Genomic DNA, 14,546 nt, shown 5'->3' with positions numbered 1-14,546 from the left:
ATGGACTAAGCTGATGGGTCTAAAATCAGTGACTCTTGTCGCATCGGTTTTTTTTGGTAGAAGGATTATGGATGCCGAATTTAGCCACTCGAATCCCTGTGCATTCAAATTGAATAGACTGATCATTGCCGCCATAACATCTTCTTTAATGGTTTCCCAGCAAGCTTTGAAGAAGGCACCCGTGAAGCCATCCGGTCCTGGCGCTTTGTCGGAAGGCATTGAATATATAGTGTTTTTTATTTCTTCTTGTGAGAAAGGCACCTCCAGCTCGGAGAGGTCATGTTGAATGTAGCCAAGGGATTGCCAGTTTATGGTGGCCGCTCTCGGTACCACGGAGCCGATGTGGTTTGTAAAATAATCTTGTATCACCTTTTCTTTGTCTTGCTGCGCCATCGCGATCCCCCCCTCCGTATGTAGACAATGTATGTAGTTCTTTCTCCGTCGTGCATTGGCTCTACTGTGGAAAAATTTAGTGTTAGCATCTCCACATCGGATGTAAGTTAGCCTCGATCTCTGTCTGATTCTTGATTTTTCAATAGCGGCGAGGCCAATGCCACGGGATTTGAGGCGGCGACATAGGTGAAGCTCCATGGCAGTGAGCAACCTATGCTCTTGGGCTGCTTCTAATTGTAACAATACTTCTTTTACTATGGCGAGCTGTATCCTTGTATCCCCTATCTTGTCTTTCTTCCATCGCTTGAGCGCTTTTGCCAGACGCGCCATTTTGATGTGCAAACGCTTCATAGGAATAGCCGAGGCGACCGTCCTATTCTAAGAATTATGGACAAGATCATGAAAGCCTTCCATCTTTGTCCAGTAATTCCAATTATTTGAACTTCCGTTCACATCTTACAACTGCATAATGGCTCGTTGTGGCTCGGTTTGGTCTGAATAACTAGCTCGTTAACAGCTTGAGCTAGTTTGTTTAGCTTGTGAGTTAGTGGCTCGTTAACAGCTTGAGCTAGTTTGTTTAGCCCATTATCATAACAAGCTCTAAAAGTTAAGTTGGTTTGGCAAGGCTCGTTAACAGCTTGATCTAGTTTGTTTAGCTTGTGAGTTAGTGCAACAACGCATGGATAGAACTCGCTAACATAGAATTGACATTGTACATCGGTTATTCTATACTTACACAAGCCAACATCAATTCAATTGAATTCCATGTACACAGACAGCACACGTCACTATATTGATCCTGAGCTTTCTCAAACCATGTCAGCATAATTACTTTGGACAATCAAAGTCCAGTTCCACGTCTATTCCTATATAGAAGCAGAATCTAGTCTACAGAGGTTTTGGAATCTTTGATACATACATTTCTATGGATATGGAGGCAGCCTGAGGCTGATTTGTGAATCCTTGTCCACGGTCACGAAGTGGTTGCTCTCGTCGGCTCCTGACTCAAATTGGTTAAAGAGTTAAGACGAGCCATTTTGATGTTCAGTCGGCTGATGAATGGTGATGTCTCATTCTTCAATGCTTGACGTCTTAAATTTACAGAAATGCTATACAACACACATGTGTTTTAGCAAAAAAAAAACACATAGATTTTTTCTTTCTCTTCCTCTCTCTTTTCAACTGTCTACGCGTACACGAGAGGACGAGATCAATCCGGCCGGCCGTTCTTGAGAATCAAGCCGTCTAGGCGTTTAGCTAATTTGGTAACACGCACAGTTAGCATTGAACCTATATGCGTATACGCGTGCGGCTAATTTGTTCTTTTGTCCTTGTATAGAAAAAATTGTTTCTTGTGATTTATGGATACGTGATCTTGTGATTTATGATTGTCTGAAGATAGAAGAAGGCTGAAGGTAGAAAAAGACTAGAGGTAAAAGGAGAATGGAGGTTGTTGGATTTTAATTCTATGGTGTAAAAAAATTCATGTGTTGAAACGATATAAAACACATTGTTGTTGGCACTAAATTTGTTCTTTTACCGTACTTTTGCTGTCCTGCGAGAACAAGCAACCCACAAACACCAACAGAACAGAACCAGCACCCGCATCGCAGCTCAATGCTACGAAACGGATCCGCGAGAAACGACATCACAATCGAAGCTGAAACCAACCTACAGTGGCTTCTCCGGTTTCGGCGGCTCCTAGAGTGAAGCTACAGTCTGGCTCTTTTTTTTTTTTGTCAAAAAGGGCCTATGTTTAACAATTGGAACCGACCATAACAAAATAATCACAAGCTCTGGCACACAGTGATACTATACAAATCAGCAGCATCAACACTTCCCTGCTTGAATGTGTCCTAAACATACTACTCCCTCCGTTCCTAATTATAAATCGCTTTGACTTTTGTAGTTCATCTATTTTGCTATGGATTTATTATTACATCTGGATGCATAGCAAAATAAATATATAAAAAAAGTCAAAGCGACTTATAATTTAGAACGAAGAGAGTACCTAAGTAGTTCATAATAGAACATTAAGGAATGCGGTAAACAAATTTAGTTGGCCAATAGCGCAGGCCTAAACAAGTCCGCAAATTCAGTAGTAGCCCTGAAGTCAGCGAATCAGTAGTGCAGGCCTAAAGAAGTCAGCAAATCCATCATCAGAGACCAAGTTTAGAGTTACATTGACTAATGACTACGAGGTATGAAACATGACATGGATCTCAAGCAGCAGCAGGCTTGCGCAGCTCATTGCCACCATGGGCAAAGTGACACTTGTCACCAAAAGAACACGATCCTTTTGCGAAGTTCTCACACATCTTGGTCTTGAAGTTGCTTCCTGTGCCTCCACCACGATGAGTTCCACCAGCTGGGTTCTTGGCCTGCAGAGGGGCATTGCCACTGATGCTGACAATCAGCTCACTGACCATAGCACTAGCATTCCTGATCTGATCAAAGGTGCCCTCAAGCTCAATGTTTTTCAAGCTGGTGTCTGATTCATGGTCCCGGATGGCCAGCTTTGCCCCGGTGACTCGAGATATCTGTTTTGTGTGAACTCCACCCCTCCCGATGATGCCACCTGCAAGGGATGCATCAACACTGATCTTGGCTGTGGCAGAAGCGCCGAAGCTAGCTGGAGTGGCCAAGCCAGGGTTGGCCATAGGTGGAGGTGCAAAATGACCAGTGGGTCTTGGTCCCATGGGGGGTGGCATATAGCTGTCCATCAACATAGGCTTGCCAAGCTCCCTTTCACCATGTGCAAAGTGGCATTTGTCACCCCATTTGCATCCCTCTGCAGTGTTGTACTTGTTGCACAAGCGAGTCTTCACGGTGCGTGTAGGGGGCCCATCCATTGTCGTTCTTCCAGGAGGTGCAATTGTTGTGCCACCCAGGTTGGTCATTTTTGAAACTGCCTGGTAGCCACCAGGGAAGTAATGGAGAAAATGGCAGCCCTCACCAAAGGGACAACCAGAGGTACTGCACGATGAGAATATTATCAGGATATAAGCAACTGAAGAAGCATATGAATAATGAATATATGATTACAAATGATGACAACTAGCGACATTCTTAAATGTAAATCACTGAGCATAGTGATGTACTACTATGGACGGACATTAGACATTAGAATAATCTCAAGAAAAATCTAACATGACTTAACCACGAACATTTGCCATGCTGTGAAAATAATATTGGGTAGATACATTTCAGATGTTGAGCTTAAGGATATTGCTACCATGCGCTCTAGATCCCAACGTTGAACTTTAGCAATACATGATGGTTAAACAAGAAAAAATGTAAATGCAATAAATATGGGCAGTGAACATTTATTGGAACAGCTACTGATGTAAGTAATAATTTCAAACTACAAGGTAGCAAAGTTATCCCTGCAGAACCAAATGTTAGGAAAACTTTGTAGGTGAAGGATATAGGTGGCACAATTTCAAGATGGGTGTTCAATTGCAGTTCCCAAGTCATGTGCTCAAACTTCTTTTTCTCAATTTGAGCAAATGGCACTGCATCATGGCAGCAACTGATTGTTCATCTGAAAAGGGTTAAATATCCTTATTGTCTTATACTGCTGTTGCATCTTTCAAAGGTTCATGTGCATTCCAATTTTACTCCAGTAATGTTCTTAAGCTGGATTAGGAGAACCTGTAGCACAATATTTCTTAACTATTCTGTTAGCAATAAAAGATTCTTATAACAAATGCAAGTAAGTTTTAATTGAAATAAGCAGCTATGCAGAATGAATGTTACCAGGTGAAGTTCATTTTAAGTTGGATTATAACCTGAAAAATTTGGTGCATGGCTTCGATTTGCTTCCTACACCACTTTGAAATGACTCCACTTCTGTTACATCAAATTAATTATGTGCGCCAGGTTAATATGTTGCTAATTTACTAATCTCGGTATACAATAATGAACATTAATGAGGTCATGTCTACATCAGCATAGTGCATTAATTAATTAAAACGCAAAGTGGACTTTCAGCTTGTATCTGTGGCCAAATGCCCAAATTGTCGACTGGGCAGCAGACACAGCAAGCCAACAATAATAATAATAAAAACTCATAAACCTCGGTTATCGAAAGCGAAGACCCGTGCACCATATGAATGATTTCAGGCTAAAATGCAACAAATAAGCCCAATGCCGAACCCGAACGATACAAAATTGCTAACATACGAAAAATTATTACGCACCGAGTTCACGGAACTTGGGGGAACTGGCGATTCTCGTTTCACCAATCAATGGATCAACAACCCTAGATCCGAGACAGCTTCCCCCGAAATCCCCAAACCCTGACATAGCAAACAGCTCAAACCCCACTAACCCTCTAGGCCCCGAGGCGCAACGCCCTACGAAAGTTGATCCGCTAAACGAGGAAACACGTCCGGAGAGGAACGGGGTTCGCGACGAGAGCGAGGGCTGGCTCCGCTCCACTCACCTCGCGATCGCTTCCCGCCGGCGGAGGCCCCTTTGGCGCCGTCGCCCTTCCCCCTCTTGCGGCCGCCCTCCATGGATGTTTCCGCTCTCGCGCCTCCGTTGGCTCGGTTAGGGTTTGCGTTGCGAACCGCCGCGGCCAGGAGCGTGTGGCCTTGGGGATGAAAACGGTATGGATACCGACCGTATTCGATACCGAATCTGTACAGAGAGGTTGAGATCTGTTCGTATCTGAGTTCGAATATTTAATACTCCCTCCGGTTCTCTAAAACAAGTCGTTAAGTCAAATATTTTAAACTTTGACTACAAATAACTTTTTTTGGGTTAAGTTTGAAAATATAAAAGTGATGTAAGTAGATTCATCTCGAAATGTAGTTTTATAAAAGTATATATTGACTATATTTTATAAATATTTTATAGCAAAAAGTTACAGTCAAAGTCGTTTCTTAAAGACCGTGTCGATGTCCAAAACGACTTGTTTTAGAGAACCGGAGGGAGTATTTGATATCGTATTTATATCCGAATACTTAAATCGCATATTTATGATGTTGATATCCCATCGTATCCTATCCGACATAGTTAACACTATCCGTATTCAAATCCAAATCTGAATAAAAATATAAAAACAAATATAATATTAATGATATCCGTCCGTATGCTTTTCGTTTTCATCGTAGGCCTTGCGGTTGCGGAAGAAGAGCCGGCAGCGGTGAACGAGGGGAAGCCAGAAGCGAGTGGTGGAGTGGGGAGGAAGCACTGAAGCGACCGATGGGCCGCGGATTAAGTGGGCTAGGCCTACCTGTCATCTCAGCCCAAAGAGCGAGCGATCCGCGGTGCCTGACCACCTTGTTCTTCTTGCTTTGCAGGACCGTTCCACCTGTTCCGTTCAGAACTAGAAACACAAGCGCGGCTTTGCCGCGCCCTTGTTGGAGAGTCCCAGCCTGTGGACGATGAATCCTTTATTATGCAAATGGGCATATAGGATATTAACATTTGTTTGAGCTCATGTTGGGCATATAGGATATTAACATTTGTTTGAGCTCATGTTTATTTCGTTGTATTTAATAAATAGAAAATGTCAAATTCTATTTGCACAGGGATACCACGGTCATTGGAAATTATTAAGTGGCCAAAATTTCACAAAAATTCATGTGCTTCAATACATTCAATAATGCCTGGTGGTTCATTTTTACGATAGTTCCTAAGCAAATTATTTGCTTATCATGTGCCACTTGGCTGATGAAATATGGCCTCTCCGAGTTTCATGATTGCAATTGCGAAAACTGAGTCACATGAGATTCTCTAAGATGTAAACAATCAATCGTACTGAAAGGATGTTTTTTTTATAAAGAATGGAAAGAATGTTGAAAATAGATAAGCCTGTTGAAGTATTGCTTTTTGAGATCTCCGGTGTTACTCACATGGAGAAGTTACAAAGCTTGATAGAACTAAATATTGGGTTCATGAATTGAACTATTATTGTGATAGCAGCTGTTACAAACCTAAAAATAGTACGTGCACATACAGATCAGATGAACTACTATCAGAATCTCTTCACTGAATGCAGACAACTTGACTTTCAAAACTAATGAGTAAATGACCCATAACACACATTGAGTACAGATAGCTCCCGTATTTCTTGGAGTCCGTCAAAGAGAAAGAATAATAGGCGCTTTTGCAAATTTCTACTGCATGTTGTGGCACCATAATAGGTGCTTTTGCAAATTTCTACTGCACATTGTGGCACCTTACATCATAAAATCTCCGCTACAAACCCAGTTGAGAGTCACTATGGTTTTGGCCTTTTGGGTGGCTACCATAGCAAAGGACATCTTCAGATCTCGAAGCTTGTGCAATTTGCTGTTGAACGATAACTTTATCCATAGCCTCGAAACTTCAATAGTCCATGAAGAGGACGAGGAGCAGTTTGCTTGCCCGGTGTCGATGCAGAAAGTGACCAACACGTAAATATTTGTAGTTTTGTTATACATTGTGATATGAGATGGCCTAGCACTCAAAGACATAAGGTTTATATTGGTTCAACAACATGCCCTACGTCCATTTTGAGTCGGTCGGTGACTTTATTTCTGAGCCTAGGTGCTCGAAGTTTGTTGTGGGGTTACAAGCGGAAGGGAGAAAGAAGGGGGGTATAAGATGTCCGGTCGAACTCTGGTCTGAGAGGCCAAGAGTGATGGGAGCCCCGTTATGTGCTAAGTGCTCGAGCGTGTGCTCGGTATAACTTTAGAATGTCTAACGTTACAGAGGGTGAATCAATATAAGCGAACTGATCGATCCTCCTTTGGAATAGAGCGCGTCCCCTTTTATAGATGAAGAGGGTGGGCCTTACAAGTGAGAGGGAAAGAGTACGTATGCCGCTAAGTCTTGTTGCCCACGCCGACGGATACAGGATGATGGTAGGCGCCCACAATACTATTCAATATCAAATGCACGTGGGAGGTTGCGTCATCCTCTTCTGGTATGGCAGATGTCGGTGCCTGCCACACTGTTGATACCCAGAGGTATGCAAGGTGTTTTATCATGTTCGCCTGGTACAGTAAATACCGGCGCCCACAATACTGTTGATGCCTAGATACATATGGGGGAGCCTTACCATATTTGTCTGGTATGGGAGTTGATGGCGCCCACAACACTATAGAAAAAATGTCGGCGCCTACAACACTGCTTGGGTCTGTCATGCTAGGGAGGTCACATGTTACTGTCCTGCAGCTGTACAGGGTACGGTCCTTGGTACTGCGGTTGACTTGAGTATCTTACCTTACTTTCTCCGCCCGTCTCCTGGTCCTTATCGAGCAGGCGTCCCCTGTCGATTGGTCCCAGTCGGCTCTGATTGCGCCAGTCGAAGAGGAGTTGTAAGTAGGGGTTCAGCGCGTTCCCGGTCGATGAAGCGGGTCAGAGTCGGAAGTGGTGTTTTGGTTAGGCCTTTGGTCAGAGAGGCCGTCCGGATGTGGGCCGGTGACGGAAGCGAGCGTTGTTCTTCCATGAGGCCTTCCAGTCGGAGAGGCGGGCTGAAGTCAGAAGCAGGCGTCGTTCCTCCTTGGCCAGGCCTTCCGATCAGAGATTAGATTGTCCTTCTGGCCTGTCGTTTAGGTGTTTTGGGTCGGTCCAAGAATTACATGTCGTTTGCAATATTATCTACTGGGCTGAGCCTTTGTTGGAAAGCTGGTCCATGAGGAACCCCGGGTTTATGAACCCAACACTTGGTTTGGGGCTAGTATAGATAGCCCTGCCATTGGCTCTGTTGTTAATTGTTGTATTCACCACTTCCATCCTAGCCTCATTGGCCCTAATCTTCAGCAAGCCTACAATTAACATTCTAGTAGTAATATTCAATATGAAATTTAAGCTGTAATTAAATTTAAATGTAATACTTACATAGATCAATTTGGTAGAAATTCTTAATGCTTTAATGTGTAGTAGTCAGGAGGCAAAGAACATCTTTATATATTTAATATCATTTTATACAATAATGGCATAATCTAAAATCTGAGGTCACTACTACGTATCCAATTTCAATCTATGTGCACTACGTGGATAGTACCATGGGTAGTGCATGGAGATACACAAAGGGGCTGCAAATACTGTTATAAGGACAACACTGTCCATGTGTTGGGCTACATAACAATTCTTGTCCAAATCTGTCTTTTATTTCTTTGTTTAGGCCTATGAATCGAATGCTAACATATGAATAGCTTAGAGGTTCCATCCCAGCAAAGCAGCAAGAATATTCATATGGTCTCTATATGGATAATGGATTAGTTATTAGTAGCAGTAAATGCAGCACCTCTAAGCCCAAACCTAGTTTGGAGTATTGTTAAAACTCAGGAAACGAAATTAAATGAGACTTTATATGGTTGTATCTAATTGGTCTGCCAATGTCTACCATGCTAGTAAGAATTACCAAGATGAACTACATTACTGTATTAGCTAAGAGAGAATTCAAAAAAAAAGTCAGCAACGGATATAATCTTAAATTATTCCTTTCAACAAACACTCGTAATAATTTTCAATGTTGAGCAAGCATTGACTTCATAGAGGGGCTACTGACTTTGTCTCTCTCTCTCTCACACACACACACTCACTTTTAAGTTATAGTTACCTAGAATTAGTGCATACTCTCTCTCTCTCATAAATTATCGATTATCAATATGTGTTATTATTCACCGGAATGCTAGATGAGTGGTACTAAGATTATATTCTTACTTCAGTTTAGGATTGAAAGGGCATTTACACAAACTTGAAATTCTATATTTTTATCTATTACCACTTCATCGGTATTTCAAAGTGTAGAAACCTTCTTCCTCGCCCTGCCATGCTCTAAACAACAGTTTTTTTTTGCAGCCAATTAAAGCAAAAGCTTGAGCCCGTTGACCCCTCGATAATATTGCGGAGCCACTCACCAAGACATTCTATCCACAAACCCATGCCAATTCGTTGCAGCAAGGAGATGGATTATGAAGAACCTCATCTAACAATAGAGAAAAGAGGAAGGGTCTGTGTTGTATACCTGTTCTCTGGATATGGCGTGAATAAGGCTTTGCAAATGGTGCGAAATCCCGGCATGTTTTCTGTAATTGCTGCTTTGCCCATCTGGCAGCTACTCCTTAGGGGCTCATCGGCGTCGGCCATGCCCATCTGGCGTGCCAGGCGCACAGCTGCCTGCCGGGAACTTTATGTCGCTGGGCCACGAAACTTCACGAAGCACACAAAGGTTGGCACATGCTTGGGCTCCTCGGACACGCCGCAGACGCTACTATGTCCTAGAGCTGTCGCGGTATATATGGGCACCCCCGAGCTGTGGGTACATCGGTGATGTCGGGACGCTGCATCTCACCCACATGCCGCCCTCGCCGTAAGGCATTCGCTTGGACCACCCCTTGAGTAGTGCTACACCATATGTGCCTAGCTTCGCCCAAGCAATTCCCTATGTGGCTCGACGGTTGTCACTCCGCGGCGCCGCCCGTGACACAAGGCTTGTCTATTGGTCCACCGCTTGAGTGTCGCATCGCCACGCACGTCTAGAATCGGCCCCCCATCTAGCACTTATCTTCCACGCCTCCATGAGGAATGCGAGATGTGGGGAGAGGGAGAAGTGATGAGCACGACGATAGGGGCGAGGTCCAGGAGAAGGACGGGTGTCATCGAGCTACGGGCGAGAGCAAGGCCGTCTTCCAGGCTGCGCACGATGGCCGTGGCGGCGTGGAGAGGCCCTGGCCAGGGAGGTCAAATGCGGGGGGTGACGGGAGACAGCCACGCTCGGGACAAAGGATCTAGAAACGTAGCTAGAGTTTTTGCTTTTTGAACCGCCCGATGAAGATCAAGCGGTTGAAAGTATGAGGCGACATGGCTAAATGAGAAGAGGCAACATGGCCAAATAAGAGACAAGAGTGTTGGTGCATGATTCATCTTTTAAGAGATCCTAATGGTGGTAAGAGATTCTATCTAACAACCACGGGGAGGTCGTTCCCTTTTGCAATTTACTTTTTTTATAAGATTTATTTTTATGTTATTAATAAAAAAATTAATAGTCGATGATGTTCTTAAAAATGTATCAAAGTCAAATGATGATTCGTAACTGGTGCCTTTGCTTTGCTTATTGTAACAACCCAGGGTTTTCGTGCAACAAAAAATACGAGTTTTTTAAATTTTTTCCTAAAATGTGTGGAGCATGTAGTTGATAGGTCAAACTCGAGTCAACCTAAGGAGAGACTGCTAATAAATCGATGCATCCATATAGAATTGTTAGGCGTGTTTATGTGTTTTTTAGTTGGTTTGAGTGTGAGTTTTGTTCGTATTTGGAGAGCACAAATCCATAGCAAAATCCCCTTATCCTCCATGGATATTCTCTCAAACTCTTTCAAATCTCTCTCAAATTCTTTGACCCATAAATTCATAACCCTCAATTCCTCTATTTGAATTCCCTTCAAATCCCTTTGATTCCCTCTCTATTTCCCTAAGTCATAAATGGGAAAACCATTCTCCTTTTTCCTTGGGCCACAACCTCTCCTTTCCTCCCCTTGCCCACGACGCAAATCTCTTTCTCTCCCTCTCAGCCCAGCAGGCGCCTTCAGCTGTGAGGCCCAGCTTGCCTTCCTTCCCTCCTAGCCTGCTAGCACCATTGGCCCAGTCTCCATCCCGCTTGGCCCACGCGAGAGCACAAGCCGCAGGCCCACGCGCACAGGCCGTAGCCCAGCTCCATGGCATGGCCCCCATAGGCCCCCACACTTGAGCCCCCGTAGGCCCAGCTGGACACCCCCGTAGGCCCATCCACGCCTCCTGGGTTGGAAACCCTAGCGAGACTTCAGTCCTAGGTGTCGTCGCCGCTTGAACTGGCAAGTTGCGCCCCTGCACCCGCGACGTCGCCCGCGCCCTAGCTTCTCCATCTCCCGATGCGTGTCGCGTGCTCCTCCACTGCACGGACACTGAGGATCACCATCCAACAGTGCATAGCCCCCCTCGAACACTAGCTCACGCGGTTATAAGAGCCACAGCTGTCGGTGCCCTTCTCAATTTCCCCCAACGCCGCCACACTCTCTCTTCCTCCTCTCCTCGCTCTCTGCCCTCTCCTGCGGGTGGCACCAGCTGTAGCAGATAGCACGGACGCCACAGCTAGCTGCCCTCGCCCTCAAGCCACCACCGTTCCTCCCCCGCTCCCCACTCCGCTCCAAGGATAGTTAGGCGCACCAGCTCTGCCCGCCGGTCTGGGCTCCTTCCTCTCCGCCAACCACCTCTGCACCACTAGCTACCGTAGAGCCTCAGACTCGATCACGTCCTTGCTAGCGTCATGTGTTGTTTGCTCCTTCCTTAGGGAGCCACAGACATCGTCGAGCATGCCACCGCCTCGACGCCCTTCCACCCCACCAACTACGAGACCGCCATGGCCACGCCTAGCTCCGAGCCGATCCGTTCTGCCACCATCGCCTCCTTGCCAAGCTCTAGGCCACCACCACCGTGAGTCACCTTTGGACGGGCAGCATTGTCCACGCCATCACTCTGGCCTCCTGCTGCTCCACGTCGCAACCACGCAGAGACGGTGCCACCTCTACACTATCGCTGTTGCTCACCATAGTCACCATCGTGCCTTCCTCTTCAACGAGCTATGACCACCATGATTGGCACCACCTCGCCGCCTTCCTCTTCCTCGCCGGTGACCCATCATCCTCCATTGCTAGTGAGCACTAGACCCCAAAGCTCATGCCTTTCCCCCTTTTCTCGCCATTTTTCCTGTCTGAGACCGACCTTCGTGCCGCTGTCGTCCACTGCCGTAGGGAAGGCACATCTCCACTCCTTGACCACGGCACACCCCCTGCTCTAAGTCACCGTCTTGCAGCTTGTTGTGGATGCTGTCGAGCCGAGGGACCTAGGACACTACTGTTGCCAGTGAACCACCGTTGCAAACTATCCCCGACCCTAGACGATGCTGCAGCACCTCTCTCGAACACAACAGCCACGTCTTGGCCACTTGCAGACAACCTCGGTCACCTGCAGCAGGCCATCAGCTGGCAGTAGCTAGCCACACCCATAGTTGGCCATCAACTAGCTGTAGCCCGCTAGGATGCGCCCGTAGCAGCCCTTCATCGTAAGGTCGAACCTTTGAACCCGTCGACGCCAACCTCGACATCGACAAAGCTCTTGCTTTTCATTTCATTTCATTTCAAACTTGATCCTATACATGACTATCTATCTATATCTATGAATGCATATGTCATGCCTTCGTGCCGGTCTATCTCTTATGCTATGGATATGTGCTACTCCATTTTGTGGTTTGTGTCGTTGGTTCATTTGTGGTTGTGTTGTTGTCTGTGGACCGAGCCTTCGAGCCGATTGAGGGATCGTACCTCACTCAAACATCTTGGACATGGGTTCATCCTGCCATGGCCGCGATGCCGAGCGTAACTCAACCCTTCATTTTTAGTTGACTTCATAATGTCGTGATCGTTGCCCCCTCCTATGGCTCTAGGACGAGGCCACCATGGGCTCAATATTGGTGCGCTTCCTACCCGCACACGATGAGCCTATCATGGCCTAGTCTATAGAAGACGCACTAGGGGATGACCATCGTGGAACTTATGGAAGCCAACTTGTGTAGGTATAGCTTGTGACCACGAGTTGCCTCGCTATGATCATCGGGCTCTACCTCTTTTGCTCTTTTGTTCTCCTTTGCTCTTTTGTTCATCCTAACCACCTCGTATGCTTGTGCCACCTAGACCATGGCATTTCTTTGGATCTCACGATGACAATCGCATCACTAGGGACCATAGGGATAGCCTTGTGCTGATTCAATTGCACCTAGGTCACAGAGCCTTACGAGTTGGTGTGGATCGAGAGATCATGGGGTTTGTGTCTCCTTCTTCAACCCTAGCTCATCCCCATGGCAAGTTGGTTGGAAGAATATGGAGACTATTCTTCTCTCCTCTCTTCTCCCCCCTATCGATTCCCGTCGATCTAGTAAGATGGGGATTGATTTTCTTGTTCCAACATCTTCGGCTCATGTCCCTGCCATGACAAGTAGATCGAAGTGCTATGGAACCAAAGTAATGACATGTAAGTCGAAGTGATGTGGAACCAAGTTCCCTTTCTATTAGTTTGGTGTTTACTGCCCTCTTGATTCCATTCCTTCGATTCCCGTCAACTGCTATGGCGATTGGATCAAAGGAAGGAGAATCCTGTGTCTCCTTCCCCTCTTTTGGTTCTTTGTGCTCGAGCCTGTTGTATGCTTGTACCCACTCTAGACCTTAGCACTCCCTAGGTTCTAGCGGTGACAACCGCACCGCTAAAACCCTAGGGGTGTCTGGTGCCATTTAGTGCACGTGGGTCAGGGTACCCTATGAGTGGACTCGGGTGTTGGTGTTCTTTGGTGTGTCGCTCCCTTCTGATGCCCCATCTTTTCCATGGCGTGAGGATTGGAAGAAGCAGACCACTATTCCTCTCCTTCTCCTTCTGTTCCACCCTCTCTTCGGTTCTTGTCACTTACCATGGCGTATGGATCGAGTGAGATCGGGATAACTTCCTTTCCCCTTAGCCCGCTCTATTTGATCCTATCCTTAACAATGATGATCGGGTCAAAGGCCAGGCTATCACTTCTAGTTGGCGAGGTTAGCATCTATGTCGTGTTCTCAGAACCATGCGAGTCGACCCGATCGACCATTAGAGTGCCATCTCTACCGAGGATGAGACATGGATGTGCCTAGCTGACTTTGTCCCTCGCCCCCTTTTTAGCCCAAGGAAAACAGACTCATTTCTTGAGGGCTAGCCTTGTTTTTCTGTGGTGTTTGCTTAAGTTGAGCTAGGGTCTAGGCCATTATTCATGAAGCCATACAGGTCGACACAATCGGCTTGAGAAGTACTTGCTAGGCTGTGACTCGAGCTTGTACTTAACAGGCAACCACTTCTATTTCTCTGTAGCCCAAGGCTCGAACCTCCTCCATGAGGGCTAAGTCCTTTTCCTTTAGTGTTCTTTTGGTGTTCATTTGCTCTTCCCATGCTTTGTTGCCTCTTTATTCGTAGTCTTTCTTGGGTTAGGGACTGATTGCTCTTTTGTCTTGTTTGTCACTCTATTGCGTTAGTTGCATCGAGGATAACATTGATCGTACTAGAACCCATTGGAGGAAGGACATGCGAATGACAGCAAGACTTGGAGGAAAACAACTACGAGTACACTAAGGATCTCAGAGATGATTAGTCAACAGGTG

General features: G+C 45.8%; 1 protein-coding gene across 1 annotated transcript; it reads right to left on the bottom strand.

The window, feature by feature from the left end:
* Positions 1-2,431: 2,431 nt before the first annotated feature.
* Positions 2,432-5,563, bottom strand: LOC136471335 (zinc finger CCCH domain-containing protein 14-like). Its single transcript, XM_066469064.1, has 4 exons — positions 5,516-5,563; positions 4,841-4,990; positions 4,185-4,245; positions 2,432-3,369 (listed from the first exon to the last, which is right to left on the bottom strand). Exons 2-4 carry the CDS (start codon positions 4,911-4,913, stop codon positions 2,616-2,618), a joined length of 888 nt encoding a protein of 295 aa, XP_066325161.1. The 5' UTR covers positions 4,914-4,990; positions 5,516-5,563; the 3' UTR covers positions 2,432-2,615.
* Positions 5,564-14,546: the final 8,983 nt, after the last annotated feature.

Source organism: Miscanthus floridulus, chromosome 8 (genome assembly GCF_019320115.1).
Source record: "Miscanthus floridulus cultivar M001 chromosome 8, ASM1932011v1, whole genome shotgun sequence".
In the NCBI taxonomy this organism is placed as follows: Eukaryota; Viridiplantae; Streptophyta; class Magnoliopsida; order Poales; family Poaceae; genus Miscanthus; species Miscanthus floridulus.
Note: the sequence above shows the minus strand (reverse complement) of the source record. Positions and strands in the feature narration are given on the sequence as shown.

What these genes read in the sequence shown, in the direction of transcription:
- LOC136471335 (XM_066469064.1), bottom strand. Translation starts at nt 4,913, where the DNA reads ATGGAGGGCGGCCGCAAGAGGGGGAAGGGCGACGGCGCCAAAGGGGCC. An exon ending in CGGCGGGAAGCGATCGCGAG is followed by an intron (nt 4,246 to 4,840) that starts GTGAGTGGAGCG and finishes TTGATGTAACAG; the next exon opens with AAGTGGAGTCATTTCAAAGT. An exon ending in CCATGCACCAAATTTTTCAG is followed by an intron (nt 3,370 to 4,184) that starts GTTATAATCCAA and finishes CTCATCGTGCAG; the next exon opens with TACCTCTGGTTGTCCCTTTG.